Source organism: Epinephelus moara, chromosome 15, assembly GCF_006386435.1.
Source record: "Epinephelus moara isolate mb chromosome 15, YSFRI_EMoa_1.0, whole genome shotgun sequence".
NCBI lineage: Eukaryota > Metazoa > Chordata > Actinopteri > Perciformes > Serranidae > Epinephelus > Epinephelus moara.
Window position 1 is genome coordinate 11,647,736 of NC_065520.1, and position 21,485 is coordinate 11,669,220.

The 21,485-nt window shown below is 42.5% G+C and overlaps 1 protein-coding gene across 3 annotated transcripts; it reads left to right on the top strand.

Moving 5' to 3' along the window:
* The first annotated feature begins 6,569 nt into the window (after positions 1 to 6,569).
* LOC126402044 (SLIT and NTRK-like protein 5) lies at positions 6,570 to 13,345 on the top strand. Of its 3 annotated transcripts, none has more exons than XM_050063697.1 (2): positions 6,570 to 7,363; positions 8,921 to 13,344. In XM_050063697.1, the coding sequence occupies exon 2, from the start codon at positions 8,979 to 8,981 to the stop codon at positions 11,604 to 11,606; it is 2,628 nt and encodes an 875-aa protein (XP_049919654.1). In that variant the 5' UTR covers positions 6,570 to 7,363; positions 8,921 to 8,978; the 3' UTR covers positions 11,607 to 13,344. The 3 variants fall into 3 exon arrangements, with proteins under 3 accessions (XP_049919654.1, XP_049919656.1, XP_049919655.1); XM_050063699.1 differs by lacking the exon at positions 6,570 to 7,363 and adding an exon at positions 7,504 to 7,732 and having other exon boundaries at positions 8,921 to 13,345; XM_050063698.1 differs by lacking the exon at positions 6,570 to 7,363 and adding an exon at positions 7,770 to 8,368 and having other exon boundaries at positions 8,921 to 13,345.
* Positions 13,346 to 21,485: the final 8,140 nt, after the last annotated feature.

Here is a 21,485-nt window from a genome sequence, read left to right on the forward strand (position 1 = left end):
CAGGATTTAATAAACATTGATGTCACATCCTGTTTAGGCTCACAAGGCCGAGTAGGCGAAGCTGCAGCTGGGGCAGCCACGTGACCAGCATGCCATCCCTACACATCAGTCCATGATCAGCCCCCTTCGCCCCTTGGTCTGGAGGTGTAAGCCCTAAATAAAGAAAAAAAAAAGGTAACGATAGGGTATAAAAAGAGAAGAGGTTAAAGTTAGACTTAGAGGTTAGGGGTTGGGTTACATCTTGTTACTTATAAGGTGAATCATGTCCTCATGTATAATAAATTGCAAAGGATCCAGTTAACTGTGGCATTGGTGGGTTCGTCTTTACTGGGGGTGGATGCAATTTGTAGGGGCATGCTATGTAAGATCCAAACGAAATGTGGCTGCAGCTATACATGTCTGCTGGAAGCTGTTCCACAAACTGCAGCTGCCACCTTTACAAGCCCTTTCCAGACGATGTCTAAACGTCCAAGACAACTATCTTCTTGTCTGTTTTGCTAAGAAAATAACAGCTTCTCATATTGGTTGGTTTGTTATGGTGAATGTTAAGGATGCTGCTATCTACTTAGTTCCATCTCGAATTACCTTAGATAAAGTGCTGGTTCTGCTGCCATGAATGTAAAGTGTAACAACATGAGGCTTTTATCAAATCTGATCGGGTTCAAGGACTGTCTATATAATCACTCACTATCATTTACCAGTAAGCAGCGAAGCGTTCTAAACCACAGATTATTGTTAATGTAGTTGTCAAAATAAAATACAGCTAATACATGTGTTGCTTTTATGATAGTTGCATTTAATGTGGCACTGCGAGGACCAAATCAATTTAGTGGCATGAGTGGTGGAGTGACACCAGCACGAACGCTTTCACTCTCCCATCCCATCCGTCCTTGGTTGTCTCATTAGCCTTCATTCCATTACAGGGCCAAATGGTGCTTCCAGGGTTTAGTCATTGTTTATGTAAAGCAATTTCTCACAGAGAAATGTTCTGTAATTCTTCACCGCATCTTGTTATCAACAGGGAAGATGTGCCAGTTGGATTGTAGTGTCCAACTCAAAATTGTTTTCTAATTCCACATTATCAGTGTTCTGAATGGATCCTGGCCCCGGAAGACCTGTTCTAGACCTGCCGGGTTATGACGGAAATTGCTAGCAGCATCAATTGGCCTCGGGACACACCAGCCAGATGAGACCTCACAAGTTAATCATGGCACAATGCATGTCAGGCTCTCTGCTGACAAAAGAATTTGCCTTCTATTATAGCAAAAATTCAATACACCTCCTGCATTATAAAAAAATCTACAATTTAGAAACAATGTTGAGAAAGGTAGTTGAGGCCGTTCATAATATAGCTTTATTTTAATGCTGTCATATTTATTTATTTTTTGAAAGAATTAAAAAAAATAAAATCAAGCATCCAGGTGGTGTACAAAACTAGAATTATCTCTTTGTGGTTGTGTGATCCACCAAACCCATCAAATTGAACTTAAAGTTTACATTCATGTCTGTGAATGAATTCATCCTTGAGTCCAAGTGAATGATTGTGCCAACCTTGGGAAAAAAATCCTAAGAAAAACCTCTAGAGATACCACATTCACCAAATGAGATACATGTAAGGTCACACTGACCTTGACCTGTGACCACCAAATTCTAATTAGGTCATCCTTGACTCAAAGTAGATATTTGTGCCAAATTTGAGGAAATTCCCTCAAAGTGCTCTTGAGATATCAAAGTCACAAGAGTGAGACAAGGTCACAGTAACCTTGACCTTTAACCACCAAATTCTAATCAGTTAATCCTTGAGTCTGAGTGAACATTTGTGCCAATTTGGAAAAATTCCCTTAAGGCGTTCTTGAGATATCACATTCACGAAAACGAGACAAATCACAGTGACCTTTACCTTTGACCTATGACCACCCAAAAGTAATCAGTTCATCCACGAGTCCAGGTGGAAATTTGTGCCAAATGTAAAGAGATTCTCTCAAGGTGCTCTTGAGATATCTCATTCACAAGAGTGAAACAGACGCAAGGTCACAGTCACCTTGACTGTTAACCACCAGATTCTAATCAGATAATCCTGGAGTCCAAGTGAAAATTGGTGCCAATTAAGAAAAATAAATTCATTTAAAGTGTTCTTGAGATATCGCATTTATGAGTACGAGACAGATAAGATCACGGTGATCTTGACGTTTGACCTACGAGCACCAAAAATCAGTTAATACTTTGAAGAAATTCCCTAAAGACATTCTTGAAATATCGCCTTCATGAGAATGAGATGATTGTGTGTAGGGACTGGAAACATAATGCCTATAAAAATGAAGAACACAAAATTTTCTATTTTTGCACCCACCATGTTCTTTTGTTGTTAATTATTATTATTTATTAATTAAGTTTTCTTGTTTTTGTTTGTAATAAATACAATAAACAAAAGATAATTTCTTTAAAGGGGGGGTGGGGGCTTGCACAGGGCACTGGATGTGCTGTGTTCAGCACTGCATAATGCCACTCCTGGACATTGAAAATCAGCTCCTAAATCTAAAATCGGATTATGTTGTTGAGTTTTTTGTTCCACCTGACCTTACATGGATAAAGGTCCAGTAAAAGCAAGCATGCGTGCTGGGTGCACATTCATCCAGTCAGCGGCACACTAAGGCCCACACTGAACTCTATTCATCAAGCACAACTGTAAAATTCAATGTAATTTCTGAAAGATTTGTTCTAAATATACCATTGTCAAATAAATTACAAAAACAAGCAACGGTGCGGTGCTGTATTGTATTTCCCCACTGAGATGTTTTCTTTTTAGACACATTTCATTATTTCCCCTGCCCACTGCTTTTGGCTCCCAGCCTGCCTACCAGAAGGCTTTTTCCTTTGATATCACAGACAACACAACTCCCAACTTGGACAAGAATGCCATCACAACTAATTTCACGTCGGCATATTAAGACTGAATTGGCTGTGTGTTGATGAAAGTTCACGTTCGTAGTGTACCGCCCTGCTTTGAATAGCACATTATACTATTCAGTGTCAAACAAGAACAAAAAGTTCATTCTTGATTCCTGAGAAGCATATTATGTGAAGATGGAGCTCGCTCTAATTGCAGTACCTGGGACTAAACCTTTGTTCTGATTCATAATGCTTGTCTGGCACAGTCACACCAGCCGTTGCCGCGCCAACGCTACCAAACCGTGCCAATGTGCCAGTAAAGTTGTGCCAAATTCAACATGAAATAAAACTAAAATGCATTAAAAATTGAATAGATTTCAACTATTTGATCTGAGCTACAGTACAGTATGCTTTGCATTACTTAACAGCGATTATGCTAATGGTGATGGTTGGGTTCATGCAAAAGATACATGACACTCACCATAGCGTGAAGTTTCATTTGCATTTAATTACTTAATCATTTGTACCAGATCTGATTAGAATATTATGTGTTTTATGCAGCTGATCTATGATAATAGCTTTCATGTTTGTAGGAACCCATTAGCCTTTGTGAGGAAGAGATTCCTATTCATGCACACACAGCGACACATGGAAACATTCCCAGACACGCACGCACAGCAGAAACTTTTACACAAGTTATATCTATAAAACTTGCACAAACACACTCATAGCCGTCATTATCCAGGCGTTACTTTATCAAGGGTATCTACCTCTCCCATCAGCAGTACACAAAGTCATTTAAGGCAAAAAATGATCCAGGACAGCTCCTCGCCTCTCTTTGATGCCACGATGCCTCTCAGGGGAGCCAGCCACAGTCCCTTCCAGAGGGAGGGAGCCACATTCCATCTCTGTATTCCAGCCGGAGTTCCACAGATACCGATTTGTCCATCCCCACAGGACAGACCACTGTTAATACGATTACAGAGCTAGAGACTTTAAGATAATTCAATGCATCTCCACGGCTAATTTGGGAAAGGCGGCATGGATGCCACATCCGCTTATTGTCACTCCCCGTATGCTAAAGAGAGCATACGAGTTGACTTATTACCACACAATACTGACTAAGTGGGAAATCTCTTTGGACATGGCGGCCCACCATATGCTAGATTTAATTCGATTTTCTGTTCAGGCTTTAGTTAAGTGCTTCTAAAGTTTCTTGTCCCGCAGCTAGAGGGTAAGAGGGCAGCTGTGGCTTTGACTTGATTTGCTCTTTCAACAAGGGGCAAATAAGCCACGATTTGGTAAAATGCAGAGCGCTTACAGCAACATGGCAGCATTAGCAGGCTGGAGTATTTGGTGCAAAACTGGATTAAGCCTAATCCTACAGTACATTCATTTCTTTCAATGCAGATCTCTTGTAAATTTGTGTTTTCTGGGACTATAGGCTTAATCCGTGTATTTGGAAGCGTCCATAAAGACATGCGAGGTGTGCGAATGAATGTTCGCTTGACCTTATTTGTTTGATTTAATACCCACTCCGCTGAGTTGAAGATGGGTTAAAGGTGATCGGGAGGAGGAATTATGAGCTGAAACAGACCATGCCTGTCAAATCAGAGGATATAAATGAAAAGATTATTGTATTTGGGTAAATCACGTTGTTAAAGCAGGTATTCAGATTGTTCGACACTAAGAGCAGTGGCAGCTTTTCGTATAGGGTGCCATTTGTTTTTGTAAGTATAAAAACATTAATGATCCCAAGATCTAATGCTAACGGTTAGCCTGTGGTAGGGTTCACCCAGGGGTGTAAATATAGACAATGCAGGCAGTGTGTTTGGGGCCCGTGGGGTGGAGGGGCCTGTAGAGAGAGCAGGTCATGGTTTTCTTTTCTTTCATTTTTTTAAGTATACGAAAAATATGCTTATTCTATGAAAACTATACAAACTATAAACAAATTATTTAAATAGAATATTTATTTAAATGCAAAGATGGGGTAAGGGCATGAATCCATAGCATGCTTTTCTCAAACAGCCTCTTTTTTCAATAGTTTCCAATAAAGAGAGAGTGTATATGGCTGGCTAGAGGAACTTTTCAGAAATCAATTTTCAAAACACTATAAAGACACAGTCCCTAATGTGTATGTTGATGTTGTCAAACGTGAAATCTCTTTTTAATCATGTGCCAATTATCAGTGTCGTGTCAATTAAATGTAAATTTGTATCTTATTAAATTATGTTAATGTGCATTTACGGGAATATCTTAATTAAAAAAATGAAGCTTAAATTAAAACTTAAATTTAATCATCAAACAATAATTTGGCGACCGACCTGCAGAAACTTTGAGTACCCCCTTGAACCCCCTGTTGAAGGACTGGGTGCTAGAGCAGTGATGGGTGGAGTATGTGGAGAGCATTCGTCTTTTGCGCATTAGTCTTTTGTTTGTTCTTCGTTATTATTGTTTTTCACTATGATTTCCCATGTCTTCGTGTTCTTGTTTGTAGAGCCCAGTCTCACTCCAAGGTCATCGAAGTCCGGCGCTCGGGCAGTGACTTGTGGCGTCAGAAACCAACAAAAAAAGGCATCCTTTAACTTCAGCATGATACGCTACCTGTTGCCGTAACAGTTCAACGGCGCCTGGGGGTGTCAGGGGGAACACGGCGGGACAAGGACGAAAGTTAAGGAGGCGAAAGTCCAACTGGGGCGATGGATGGGTCCACCAAACACCGACTTTCACCTGAGAGACTGGTGTTTGTGTCCCAATGTTGCCTAATCCCAACCAAGTGTGTTTGTTGTTCAAGGAAAAAAAAAAAAAACACATCAATTTGCAGTGTTATACCTACGTAGACTGTATGTAGACGTTAAATTTGATGAGAAAATGGAAGTTTATCTTGAAAGAAGACAACTTGAAACAGTGTCCCAGAACGTCAACAACCAATGCACCCAGGGTACCTTGAACGTCGTATGTAGACGTAGAAATTCCATGACCAAACGTCTATATGTGACGATGTCAGAGTGAGAATGTGTTGGTTTATAATAAATACCATAAATATAAAAGATAATGATATATATTGGGGGGTGGGGGGGTTTGTTTAGTGTTTTGGGGCGCTGAATGTACTTCGTCCGGCCCTGACTAAGAGGATGTGAACAATACCTTGCTAATAAGTCAATGTATTCCAGCAGTGGCGTGCCTCCTGCAATCATTTGAAGGCTGTCTCAAGGAATATCTGTCCAGACTGAATAATGAGGAGCCATGATGAATCCAGGATGAGTGTCAGGCCAATATACAGCCACTCTCTCTCAGAGGAAATCAAAGGCTTGTTGAGAAGAATTCTAAAGTATTATAATAATAAAAGAAAAGCTCCACATGTCCAGTTGTGACTCTCAAAGGCATGGAAATAAGATTCCCAGCTTGGTAGAGGGAGGAAAAAAAATCTAAAGCTGTGAGTGACAAATCAAATGGTTGTTGCTGTTGAATTGAAATACACTGAATTACAAAGTGGAGGCTGAAAATGCAAGCCTGCCAAGCTGCCTTTTTCATCATTGTGCTGCCCTCTACGGGTCTTCTAGCCTCCCTCTTCCCTGTCTCCCCCCTTCCTCTTATCACTCCCTCCCTCCACCCCACCTCCTCCACATTACCATACCCCCTTAAAGAGTATTGCGCGCATTAAATTGCTTTTCATTTCCGCGCTGTGACAGTCCTGCGATTGGGGGATTTATGCATTTTTACGAGTGATTTCGGCTGTCATACTATGGTAATTGTTTCATAATACGTCCATCGCTGTAGGGGATGCGCTGGTTTGCACCAACCAAGATCAAGTTCCACTAGTTGAAGACGTTGGTGGGAAGATAAAGCTGGTGTAGGATATCTTCTGAGCAATGCAGGACTGGAGCAAAAACAGTGGGGATCGGATTCTTGCATCCAAGGCTGGAGGAACATATCCGCTGATCTCCGGTCGATTCCAACGGGCTGGCAATTGAAATAAAGAGACCTTGGGCAGATCTATACATAAACTGGTACAAGCCGCACCACTGGCAGCAGACAAGGGGATTCGTGCCTCTCTCCTCCGCTTCGCCAGTGCGCATGGATGAAAGTCACAGTTAAAATGCATGCGGCAAGTCGCGTCTGATGTGGGATTACGGAGTTTTTATTCGCCCTCTTTTCTTAACCATGTCCGAACTTTGGTTTTGGCTCTTTTTCCGAGATGATGCTCATTTGTGGAAGAATACAGGAGCCCGTTTTGCCGCGCGGGCTGTCACATTATTGGCCTGAATGAGACTGTATATGTGCTCTTTCGATACCTGGTTTATGGAGCTAAACACCGAGGAGACTTGACTTTAAGTATTTTTTTTTCTTGCTTTTTTTTGACAGCCGACGGAAGGGCGGGCGGTGAAATCCATGTTTTCACTGAGGTTGGAGGAAAAAGACGGGGCACAGCCGTGATTTTCGGGATGCTTTGGCGTTTACCGGGATCAGCACGGTAAGAGGACAATGATTTTTTATCCCCCCCCCCTCTTCTCTCCCCTTCTCTTTTCCCTCTCTGTGCTGCTGAGCTGAGGCGTTTTATGCTTTAACATTTTTTTAGGGAGGAGGGGGGGATCTGTCCGTGGTGCTGAAATCTGTTTCAGTTGCATTGCTGAAGTTGATCCGGATTTAAGATGCTGTTAAGGAAGGTGTCTGCGGCTGCTGTGGCAACAACAAGCCCGCATTTTTTGATGCTCGCATGTATCATGACAGTTTTTATTCCAAATTACAGCACTGCCTCTGCACAGGCAGACCCGGCGATAGGCGCACTGGCTTGCAAGTTATCTATATTTCCAAAGGCGATGGGGGGATTCTTGGCGCTATGGTAATGAACTCAACACTGACATGGAAGTGGATGCATGTTCTTGTGTGTCGCATATTTAAGAAGAGGGAGATTCGGGTGCCGATGTGTAGGCTTTTGTGTTCTTTCAAGGAGCGCACGCAGACCGAGCGTGTGTGTGTGTTTGTGTGTGTGTGCGCGTGTGCACGCGCGCGCACGCGTCTGTGGCGGAGAGAGGGGGAGCGAAAGAGGCAGAGAGGGAGATCTGTAACCTTCTATATAGCAGATGCCATACAGAATACTTGATTATAGAATTATTTACTCCCCCCCGTCAAATTTTGGATCAGAGATCCGCCATGAGATCAGCAACACTTGCTTATTTGCCTTTGATCAACTCCTCTCGGTTCTTTTTTTTCGCCCGTGGGCAGAAGAAGGGCTGCGACTGTCGCCTTGTAGGCTGATATTCACATTTTCTATCGCAGGCCGGATTGTAAGATGAACACTGACTGCTTTTTCTCGCAGCCAATTCCTTTATAAGAGCGGGTATTTTCTGTTATTTTCATACCCCGGATCGTTTTAATCACAAGCGGATAAATAGCCCGTCCTCATGTTGTTTGGACGGAGGTGGAGAGAAGGGATCCGACAGTTTCCCCACTGTTACCAAGTCGTCGGGTATGCGGGGTGAGTGAGAAATCTTAATGTAGGAGATAGGAGTTGCATCTAGGAGATTTGAATGTTGTTGGAGAGATTGGATCATGAAAAAAAAGGTGCATCATCCGTCAAGCAAAACCATGCGATATTCCGACAGCGAGGGTTTTTTTTTCCTGTGTGGATATTCTCAAGGGATTGAATTAGTAAATGACCAGATCTATCAGTCTGCACACGGTGGATGGCGAAGGGTTTTTTTTTTTTTTCCTCTCCCTCTCCCTACCAAGATGGATTGGAATTCAGGCGAGCTATCAAAAATGCGCAGTGGCCATCCACCGCGGGTACTTGTGCCATCAACTTGATTATATATTATCCTTTAAGTGTACATTTGTTAAACAGTCATCCAGGTCGCTTGTTCTCTTACACCGTCAGAACCAAATGCCGACATCTGCATAATGAACAAACATTAATAGGGCCTGTGTGTTATGAAGACTTGTTCAGGAGTCCATGACTGTATTCTGCAACATAATGTGTCACATATGTTTCCCATGCTATATAAAACAGAACCTTTCTTTTCCTCCTTAGATGACACCTCATACTGGTACCGCACTTGAGTGAGCTGGGGCATCCTCTCCCAGGAAAAATGCATATCTGGATCCTAAAAATAATCCTTCTGATTGCATCATCTCTGAGGCTGGTCGAGATGTATGACAATTATGGGGAGATCTGTCGAAACCTGTGTACGTGTGAGGAGAAGGAAGGGATCCTGACGGTGAGCTGCGAGAACCGGGGGATCATCCGACTGACGGAAATCAGCCCCGTCCATTTCTCCATGTACCACCTCCTGCTGACGGGGAACCTCCTGAAGAAGCTGTCAGTCAACGATTTCATCAATTACACCGGGGTGACCATCCTGCACTTGGGGAACAATGATATCTCGGAGATAGAGTCCGGTGCCTTCAATGGACTCCAGGGATTAAAAAGGTTGCACCTGAATAACAACAAGATCGAAGCTCTGAGGGATGACACCTTTGCAGGACTGGAGAGTTTGGAATACCTACAGATTGATTATAATTACATCACCAATATAGAGCCCAACGCCTTGAGCAAACTGCACCAACTGACGGTGATGATTCTGAATGACAACCTGCTCTCTGCCCTGCCCACGAATATCTTCCGGAATGTCCCCCTCACGCACTTGGACCTGAGGGGTAACCGGTTAAAAATGTTCCCCTACATCGGCCTCCTGGAGCACATGGACAAAGTTGTGGAATTACAACTCGAGGAGAATCCGTGGAATTGCTCCTGCGAGCTGATCGCTCTGAAGGCTTGGCTGGAGAGCATAGCCTACACGGCTCTGGTGGGGGAAGTGGTGTGTGAGACGCCGTTCAGACTCCACGGAAGGGACCTGGATGAAGTGTCCAAGCAGGAACTCTGCCCGAGAAGACCCCTGGAAGACACGGTCAGGCCTGCGCCTCCTAGCAGCACCAATGGATATTACCAGACCACACCTGCTGCTGTCACGGCCTCCGCCACCTCCTCGGCTGTTTTTAGGTCCTCCTCTAGGCCTACCAAGGGCACACGGCAATTTAACAGAACTAAGTTAAGACCCACTTCCCGAATACCAGGCGGTAACCCTTACAATTATGGCCCCATCATTGCTTTTCAGACCAAATCTCCTGTGCCTTTGGACTGTCCCACTGCCTGCACGTGCAACCTGCAGATATCCGAGATTGGGCTCAATGTCAACTGCCAAGAGAGAAAGATTGAAAGCATTTCTGATCTAAAACCCAAGCCATACAATCCTAAGAAAATGTATCTCACTGGAAATTACATCCCTGTGGTACGGAGATCAGATTTTGTGGATGCTGTTGGATTGGATTTGCTTCACCTGGGAAACAACAGGATAACTCTGATCCACGACCGAGCTTTTGGGGATTTAACCAACCTGCGTAGGCTGTATTTAAATGGTAATCTCATGGACAGGCTTACAGGAGAAATGTTTTTTGGTTTGCAGAACTTGCAGTATCTTTATTTAGAGTACAACAAAATCAAGGAGGTCGAGGCGGGCACTTTCCGCTACCTCCCTAATCTCCAGCTGCTTTTCCTCAATAATAACCTCCTGAAAACCTTACCTGTGGGCATCTTTTCCAGCCTCTCCCTGTCTAGGCTTAATCTGCGCAACAACCATTTCCAAAACCTGCCCGTGAGTGGTGTTTTAGATCAGCTGAAGCTGCTGGTGCAGATAGATCTGTTTGAAAACCCCTGGGACTGCTCCTGCGACATAGTGGGGATGAAGATATGGCTGGAGCAGCTCAGCGCAGGCACAGTGGTGAACGAGGTTGTGTGTGAGACGCCGAGACGCCATGCAGGAGTGGACGTGCGCTCCATTCAGTCGGAGCAGCTCTGCCCAGACTACTCTGATGCCTACGTCTCGCCAACACCCCCCACGGACGAGCCCATGGATGAGCGGGTCGTCACTACAGACGCCCCGCACAAGTTCAACCCCCCCAGCAGCACCGTTCCCCTCTCTGTCCTCATCCTCAGCCTCCTGCTTGTTTTCATCTTGTCTGTCTTTGTGGCCGCAGGGCTGTTTGTTGTTGTGATGAAAAAGCGCAAAAAGTCACAGAGCGACCGCACTAGCACCAACAATTCAGACGTCAGCTCTTTTAACTTGCAGTACAGCCTCTACAGCAACCGCTCTGGCCCCAAAGTTAAGGCCCCGGCCGGCCACGTCTATGAGTATATCCCCCATCCCATGGGCCACATGTGCAAAAACCCTATTTACAGGTCACGAGAAGGCAACACAGTGGAGGATTACCGTGACCTCCATGAGCTCAAGGTCACGTACAGGAGTACCCCTGACGATGAGAGGGATAGCAGTACGATGAGGAGCCCTACGTACAGTGTTAGCACCATCGAGCCACGTGAGAACCCCTCCCCTGTCCAGGATGCAGACCATTTCTTCAGAGGCATCCTTGAGCACGATAAGCAGTCTCCCCATCCGTCAATCCCATCCATCCCAGCAGGTGCCAATTTAGAGTACAAGTACACAGGGCCTGTGTCGTACACGTACAACCCAAATTTTGATGTCAGACGTCAGTTCTTGCACCCGGAGAGGATAAGAGAAACAGTGCTCTATGGCACGGCACCCAGTACTGTTTATGTGGAGCCCAACAGAAATGAGTATTTGGAGCTAAAAGCTAAACTGCAGTCTGAGCCCGATTACCTCGAAGTTCTTGAGAAACAGACCACCTTTAGCCAGTTCTGAGCAACAGAATCATTAATGTAATGAAGCATTTTGACCCTCCTTTGAAGCAGTGGCTCAGTTTATAGGGTGCCTTGGCACGACACAAACAAGCAAGAGCGGAAGGAGTTTAAAAACGGGGTGTGCCGAACAATCTTATTCTTATTTCTGAAACATGACATTACAGGAATGGATCCAGCTTTCTGAAACACGGATGAACAAAATTGCTCTACTTAACTGACGATGCAAAATCTATTTTTCTATGGTGAAGATCGAATAACACACAAAAATGTAAGTGTACAGGTAAATCTTACCCAACTTCATTTTCAGGAATATAACCATACATAAGGTATATTGTGAATCAGAAAAGAAATGTTTATAAAAAATCACTCCTGGACAAAAACACTGTACAGCAGATCATCAAAACTGTGTAGGACTATTTTCTGCTGTAGTCTGTAAGTAAGTATTTATTGATATAATCTGCCATGTCTTTTCAAAACTTTTGATTCTACATCAATATTACCTGTGTCATCATACTCCATGATCCTCCGGAAAAAGGCTTATGTTTGTAGTTTCATTTACCGTAGCTCTGCATTGTAAAAGTGGCTTTTTTTGAAAGTGGCACACCCCCAATGTTCAAAAAAGACTGCGTCATTTGAAGAAGATGAAAAAAAAAAAAAAGTGTCTTTGTATGCTTTCTGCACTTTTTGGAATTGGAAGGCGGGTTAGCCTTCAATGAGCTCTCATAAAGGAGATTATTATATTAAAAATGAATATGGGTATTCATTCTTAATATGTAGAATTGATATGTTATCAAAACAAAAGTTCATAAATGATATTTGAAGTATTAATTCTGTTGTGTAATACTGATATTTTAATCAATGTAACACCTATTTTTATACAAGCATTCGCAGATTCTCTATCCCTTATCAACTTGATTTGTTTTGATTGCTTTGCACTTATTGCACTATATTGACCAAACTATGTTATTGTCATCAAATAAACATGATGTCAGGTTCATATAATGTGCTTATGAGGAGATTAAGGCTGGTTGGGGGATGATATGAAGGAGGCCATTTGGGTTTGGTGCGACAGTGGATGAAATTATGAATCATGGGATTTGAGAGCATGTATTTTATTTTGAAATTGGCTATGTTGTGGACTCAATCAAAGCGAATAAGGATACAGTATATGCCTCACTCATGGGGGCAGCTAGTGTCTCAGTGAGGGTTGGAATCAATGCATTGCAATCAATGAGCATCATCTGAGGTTTTCCCCTTTGCAATTACACCATGACAACGGCATCCACGTTGCCGCCTGGCAAGCTCTGATTTGGTCATTTATAAAAGCATCGCTGGAGGTGACTTGAAATGAACTGCTGTTTTATCAATCTGACGTCAGTGGGTAGAAACTTTGATAAGACATACAGCTGCTGGATGAAGAGTATGGTGCCTCAACCACTTCTCTTTCTTTCTAATCTTTTGTTAATCCTTTAGATGCATTTCTTCACTTAAAGGAGCAGTGTGTGGGATTTAGTGGCATCTAGTGGTGAGGCTGCAGATTGCAATCGTCTGAAACTTCTCCCATGTGCCGAGCTTCCGGTTCGTGTTTCCTTCAGTGTTCATGGTTCAAGAGTTTTTTACTTGCAGACGTATTATTCGTCGAGGTCTCTTCCTCGTCTGAACAGACAGACCTGGTGATTTAAACCGGTAAAAACACTAAATAAAGCAGTTTCATTGTAAAAGTCAGTGTTTTGCTGAAGCCGTTTGGTTGCTAGCGTAGCACCCTGTTAATATCTGCTCGACTTTTTTCGATGATAAGTTAAGATTCAGACATTAAGGAGGGTTTTACCAGGCGCCGAATTATCAACAGAGGTCTCTTCCTCATCAAAACAAACAAATCATGTGATTTAAACCGTGAAAACACAGAATTAAGCAGTTTCACTGTAAAAAAATTGTGATTTTTCGATGCTGTTCAGCACGTCGTGGTGGGGCTGCTAACTATGGCGGCCGATTTAAAAAAAAAACGCAATTGGCCCTATCTAGAGCAAGTGTTAAGGGTACTGTAGAAACATGGCGGTGCAACATGGCAATCTCCATTGACCAGGACCTATTCCCTATGTAGAAAGAAATGTCTCATTCTAAGGTACCAGAAACATAACAGTCGTTGATGTTATATTCAATTTCAGCCAATATATTGCCCTAAATCCTACACACTGAACTTATAAGAGAAGGATATTAAAGGTATACCATGTAGGATTGTCATGCATTAGCGGAAGTCAAAGTAAATGCCCAGTTTCACTCTGGTTTGGCGTTTTGCCTCACTGTACTTGTTTTTGTTTGGCGCTGTGTCTCTTGGATGCCTGTTGCTTATGGCATCTGGTTGCTACCTTTTTATAAAACTGCAACCTCACCTACGATGCTCATAAATGTCCCAAACACTCGTCTATACATTGTTTTTTTTTAAGACAATCCTGCTTAGTATACCTTTAAGAAAACATGTTGAAAATGGTGCATGTTTTTGATTTTAAAGTCCAACTGAAAACACACTCAGTCACCCTTTTATGTTGTCAAAATGCTTTTTTTTTTTAAATGTATTGTTAATAGTTTCTCATTATTAAAAGGAAGAAAAAGATGTGTATGTTGGATTGACAGCAGCAGTGGTGTTAGAGAACAAGAGACACAGTAAACAGACTCTGCAGCCTACATTTCATGTGCAGACAGTGTGTTGTTCGTGATATTAAAGAGCAGGGCCCACACCAGCATCTAACTGCACTGAGATGACCTTTGCAGGTACGTTTACACGCTGTTTAATGCGCTGCAGCTCAGCAGCTAATTAGCTATCTGCCCCAGTGAATGTTTGTGTGGTGCTTCAACAGGCGAAGGCGCAGGGGCAATATGTGTGTTCATGCTCGGAGACTTTAGCAGGGGAAGCTAATGCGCCTGTAGCTCTTGTGTCATGTAGCAGGCTGCTGGTGTGACTGATTGGCTGCATCGAAATGACAGATTAATGCAAACCTAGGGGTCGCCGTCGTGACACCAGAAATGTAATATATAAATGTCTCCCTATGCTGTAGCAGACAAAAAAAAAATGCAATTTAATTTCAGTTGGACTTTAAGTTACTCTGACCCACTTAAATCCAATATGCAAAGCAGGTCTATAAAAATGCAAAGGATGCACCGTACCACCATTTTCAGTGTGCACCGGTGAGCATCACCATTTAGGAATCCAATGTTCCCTAACTGAGACAGGCAGGGATCTCTCCGGAGAGGCCGTGTCGCTGTTAATCTGTCCCCTCGTTTCCTCATTCGGAATTTGGATTATTGTGAATTTATAATTAAATCTGCGAAAATAAAATGTATTTTTTCAGTTTAATTTCACTCAGGTGCCAGCTGCCTTTTCTCAATGACAACAAAAAAAACAAAAAGAAGAAAGAAATGCAACCAGCCTGCTTGGGGTCCTTCTTTTGCTGGATCTTTTCATAGAAGCCCAGAATGAGAACAGAAGGCACCATTTGGGAGATGAGGAGTCCTGGAACCGAGTGTAACTGTGGATGTGTCATACATGTAGCAGGGGATGTGAATCATAGCCAAGGAGTGTGTGCAGTCGCCCAGTATTGGTGGCCTATGGGATGGCACAGTGTTGACATGGGTTTCTATTTATTTTCCTGATGCCAATATGTAAAGGAGGAGGATGGAAACCAACCTGATGTGTGCACTGATAAAATGTTTCAAATGTAAAGTGCAATGCTATTTTTTTTTCTTCGAGTATTATATATTTTCAGGATGATTTGGCGAAGTTCACATAATGATTGAGCACAATTACATAATCACTGAATCATGCATTCCAAATGGGTTTGTTATTACTGTATCTGTGTGTATGTTACGCTCTACCCACCCAAACTCCTGTACCAGAGTAATGGCTGCATGAAGCATCCCACTGCAGGAAGCTGGAGTGTGTGTGTGTGGAGAGAGAAAGAGGGAGGGAGGGGGAGACTGTTGCCAGTTGAAATAATGCTTTTAATCAGCCAATGGGCTCTTTAGGTCTTAACACAAATGGAAGAATCGAGGAAGGGCAGAGAGTTTATTATGCCTTATCCTTTTATAGCCTTTCATGAGCTCTGTAGCCGCGATGCTATGCAGCCTGCACTTAAAATTATCCCAGCATCTCCAAAAGATTTCTGCAATGGTCAACATCTTGCGGAAAAAGTCAGAAAGTTCTGAGACGAAATACCTCGGCTCGTGTTGCCTCATGCTACACAAGAGCCCCCCTGATTTACGGCTAAACCTATTGTGCGGAATCTGACGCGAGGCTGATGCAACGCGAGGCGTGATGTACGTGCAGATGTAGCTGTCACAGGAGTCTCACTCCTCGCTCGATGCACGCAGCAAAGGGAAACTTCTGAAGAGTTTGTTCTTGGCTGCAGCACACAATCCAACTCGTTTCAGATGGAGAGGTGGGAGAGACAGTGACGGGCAGTGTGTGCTCCAATATTCTCTTACACTTCTCTGCTTTCGCACCATTTGAGAGTTAATCAATGTGGAATTGTGCAACGCGTGAAGCCCGTCCAAGCTGCATGAAGTGCTGGCTCCTCGCTCGGCTATTTTCAACTCGGAGGCGACCATTTTCTGACAGCGTACTGAAAATACCAGGCTAATTAAACATTTGCTGGATTTGATTTCGCAGTTATTTGCTAAAAATTGTACTTCAGTGCTTTTCAGATGGTGCTGGCAGAATTGTGTTTATGGTAAATAAAAACAGCTTGATGCTACACATGCACAGGGCCGGATTAAGCTTTTAGGGGGTCTGTATTGTGTCTTTTGCATGCATCTCATTGCCTTTAAGTTCACATAGGGTACAACTGTAATACTAACTGCTCACTTACTTTGTGGTGTATGAACTTAAATGTATTTAGGGATATTTTAATATAAACATGAAGCAGAAGACTTTGACTTTTGCCAAAACTAAATACATTTACATCAGAAATTGATGCAGAAAACTCGCCAAAATTGAGAAAATTGAGTGTTTGCCGCTCAATATTTTTCCCCCAAACCTTCCGTTTCCTGTGAAAACCTTTGCCCTTGGCACCAAACTGAGATATGCTGATTTTGCGGCCCCTGTACTGTAAAACACAAGGCCTCAGGATCAGGTAGCACAACCTCGAGGCCCCTATCTTTTCAGGTTACATTATGATCTGGTGGTGCACATTTGCAATTCATAAAATCACCACAAGGTGAATGCAAAACAGTGAGTCTTGGGGTTAAGGGTCTAGCCGTGCACATGCTCAGTTTCAGAATGGTTTGACATGTTTTATGTGCTGCTATGTAAGTTCCTATTTGTTTTATTTTTAAGGTTATGTTTGATACATTGATGGAGAAAATGGACACAATAACATGGAGTAAAGGAATGGTTGTAAATAGCGCCAAAACTATTAGCCGATATGGCGATTCGTCATTCATCAATTCAAGAAATTAATTGTCTAGATGCAGATCTAGATATAAATTTGGCATTTCTGTGATTGGCAACGGACACAATCTGAACTCCGATGATGTGACGAACCCAGTGGCATCACCAAGGAGCTGCCAGAGGGGGCCATGGCCCACTCTGATACAATCCCCCCTCCTTTTAAACTTGAGTAGACTTGTTGTAGTAAATGTTTGCTGCTTACAATCAATGCACCCCTTCAAATTAAAGCTGTTTTTAAAGGAAAATTTGCCAATTTGAAGGACAATAAATTGCCTAACATGCGTAGTTACCTAACACATTAAACTAGGATTGTTGTGGAACTCAAAAGTAAAGTAAGAAACCAAAGTATATGTCTCCATATTTATATCGTTTTCAGAATTCTTTAAATCATATCATGCCGCTTGGTTTTGGTGTGCCACCCCATGATTGTCAGTGACCCCATCTGGCCACCCCTATGGAAAGTTCCCGTGGGTGCCACTAGACAAGCCTCAACCATCTGGTACACTAGAGGTGCGGCCATTTTTTAACCTGCATGCTTCATTCCCCACATTCGGACTGCGCCACGCAACATAGCAACAATATGCATAAATGATAATTAGGCTAATCCGTGGCCACCCTCTGCACACTGAGACAGATAGAGGGGGTGGACGTTTCCCATATGCTCCCCTACCCCCCGAGCCAGAGATGCTTCGTCCTAGGTGCAGCCTCTTCGCATGCGTGCCACCCGGTCTCCATGATGATGTGAGCAATTGAGTTCAAGGAGATCTGGGTAATTGAGAGGGCAGGGATGGCATCTGACAGGCACCGATGGCTCCAATGATTACTTTAATCAGAGTGGTTAATGGAATTCCTTCAGGCATGTAGAAATGCTCAAATGTTCATCAGCACTCAACCAATTTTTACCCCCCACAACCAGCAACACCTCCTCTCTTTTGCCCCATGTTGCCGTAATTACCGATCACTTTTCTGTCATATTCATGCTTTTCTGCATAACACTCAGTTTGCTCCTCTAGTCTTGTGTAAATCCAAATCATTATGTGGGGGTTGTTTTATGGTCAGAATGCATTATGTATGAAGTGTTGTTATCATCAAATGTCATGGCAAACCTGTTAACATTTAAAGGGACAGTCAAGGACTCAATTATAGTAAAATCCGTATAAAATCAAGCACATACTCTGGTAAATAGAAAGCACTCGAGGTTTATGAATAACTGAGGTATTTCCAATCAAGGAGAAGAAAAGATGGGCATGTTTGGCTTTTATTTGCGCAGGAAAATGACAAATTACCATCTCTTAGGCTCTGTGGTGATATGTTCAACCATTCGTTCCCCAACTTTACTGTTCATTATCAACTTTCTGGTCTAATCAGCGTCTCAGTTAGCACTCCCACTGTCCATCCTGTGCTGAATTATCTTCAAGAAATAATCCATTGCATTTAAAAGCACAGTCTGGATCCAGACTCTAATGCCATCTGCCGAATAAACATGCCTACTGTGGCTGGCTGGCTTTTATTCTATTTATTTAATTGGTTTGAGACCTTTTTTTTTCTTTCTTTGGTCTCTTTTTTTGATACACATGTTTAAAAATGTGGCTTTTTGGGGGGCTTTTTTGCCCGGATTCATCTGTCTTATTATTTTCCAAGTGCTTTTCATTCACGTGTCATTTCTATTATAAAATACGCATCTCTTTTCCCTCGAGGAGAAATGGTAAAATATGATAATTACTGCAAAAATAATTCAGAATTTTGTTTTTCATGTGCTGATGTGCTCTGAAACTCTTGATCTTTTATCATTTGATTCCAAAGCAGTGACTCAAAAATGCTCCACTTGCATTTCAATATGGTATCATGTACATATACCATATAGAACATGTAATTATGCGAGAGATAGAGCCCTCCTTTTCGTCCTTGATTTACTGCCATAGATTGAATCATGGAAATTTCAAGATGCCTTTATCCTGTTGTTAGCAGTAGTCTGATTTTTTTCCTCCAGTCCTATGTGTAGATAATGAAGTTAATATGGAGATGGAAATACTGAATACAAAATGGATACCAATTATTCTGTGAGCTATGGATATCATATACTCTATTTACTGCGCCACATGCTGTGCACATGGTTGTATATATTGTGCTGCAGATATGTGATCAAAGCTTCTAAAGAGGTATCTTTATGTCAGTGTGGAGGAGTGTTCTTTCATGCTGTATTTACTGTCATGGTTTTTCCCCCCTCCTCCCTTCTCTTCCTGTACCCCGCTCTCTTTTCCTGCTCCCACTGGGCACCCCTGGTTGTGTTCACCAGGCCTCCCGTTTTGTTTGTTTGTTTGTTTATGGCGGCTGCACCCGTTGATCCGGAGCCGCAGTAACCCTGTCGTTTGATAAATGGCAACCACAGCATTACTGACTCCCCAGCCGAGCCTGGCAACGCCCGGCCAAAAAAAAGAAAAACTGGTTGATGTATGGCCTCCCTCAGAGTGTCAAGTCATTTAACTAGAGCCTGTCCAGGCAGCGGTGCTTCTATGTACGTCTGTGTGTGCTTTGGATTCCTGCCCTGACACATGTGTGTCATCACATGGCGGACAGAATGCAATAGGTTCCATAATGCATGAAAAATGCATGCTTTGCAGGTTATTGTCAGGAAATTGTGTCGCGCAAGTGCGAGTGACAGCTGAGGGACAAGGTCGAAGCGCGGTTGTCAGGATTGAGGACCTACGGGCAGGGAAGATATTTGTCTTTCCGGTTTGGAGGTTGCTTGAGATGTTTCAGTTATTAAAGGGGCACTCTGGAGATTTAGTATGGCATTTCCTATTCCGGTCTTATTCCCTGGGTGTCACATACGGCAGCGTAGTCAGCGGCTCTTGGCTTCGGACACACAAGGCACCTTACAGCAGTTTTTTTCAACCATGTAACGTAGTTACAGGCATCTGTCACATAACATAACTGTCACAAGTAGTTGTCATCAAGTGACATATTTGTTTTTCTAACTGTAAATATGATTGTTTTTCTAAACCCAACCCAACTACCCAAGTAGTTTCGACATTACGTTGACATTACATTTGTTTGGGGTGTCCTTATAATGACAACTTGACATTAACCAGGATGACATTACCAGAAGATGTCTTTGTATCAATCATTATGTCAACTTGTCATAAGCACAGGTGCATTTCCTGTTCATGTCAACTTGTCATGACAAAGACATCTTCTGGTAATGTCACTTTGATTAATGTCAAGTTGTCATAATCAAGACAACCCAAACAATGTCAACTTGTCATTACAAAAACTGAATGACATTAATAACAGTCATAAACGTTTGACATGTACATAATGTTTATGACAGGTTCATGACCGTGTCATGTCATAGTTGTGACAGTGTCATGTCACTCTTATGTAGATACCTTCAAGTAAAGTGTTACCGAAGCTTCAGTAGCAAAACCTATATTTCCTATGAAGACGGAAGTTTATTTTGCAAGACAATGTTGCATGTAATGATACTGCGGCATGTAAAAAGTGGATAATAACAAGGACACTGACTCGTCATTGTTGAGTTGGGAGTAAGAATGTGTTGCATTTTGAGAATGTTAGGGAACCTGTAGGAGATGGTTTTAGACATAAATGGTCCAAGGTGATGCGTAGATATCCCAAATTTTAGCCCCTAGGCTCCAAAAACGACTGGATTTCCAATAATGCAACTCAGTAGCATCTTTCATTAGACCTTGCTTGATACAAGCGTACGTCATGTGTAATAGTCGTCAAGTGACATACTTGTTGAAGTACTGTAACAAATATATTTATTTTAACCCAAACCATGATAGGGTTCGCCATCAAAACTACTTTAGGTTTACCCAACAAAACTAAGTTTCCTTTGAAGATGGAAGTTTATTTTGATAGACAATGAGCGGATAATAAGACAGAAACTTAAATGTCCAAAACTGACACTAGACGCATACCCAGAGCGTCTTATTATGAAGCATAGGGCCACTGACCAAACTGCCATACTTGAGTTGGGAGTGAGGACGTGCTGCATTTCCAGAATGTTTGGGAAATTGCAAGAGATAGATTTAGACAAGTGTGGTCAAAACTGAAGCAGCGATATCCCCTTTTTTAGCCCCTTGTCTCCAAAAAGAATTACTCCTGCAACAAATAGTAGCCTCTTTCATTAGACCATGCCTGGTGCTTCTTTTAAACTCCATGCCCCCAGTTTCTAATCAGGCTGTCTTTGTTGTCAAAATCAATGTATATTGATATTAACATGTAAAACTGAGTGCCCCTTTAACCCAGCTGTACATCTGGTTGTGTGTACTCATATGAATCAATATGCATTGTGATATATTACTATGTTTATATTGCTAAATGTTTTGTAATTTCGCCCTGTAATGCTTGTCGGTCTCCCCCACTTTGGTCTCTTATTTATCACTGGCCTTTTAAATGACTTGGTGCTGTCCA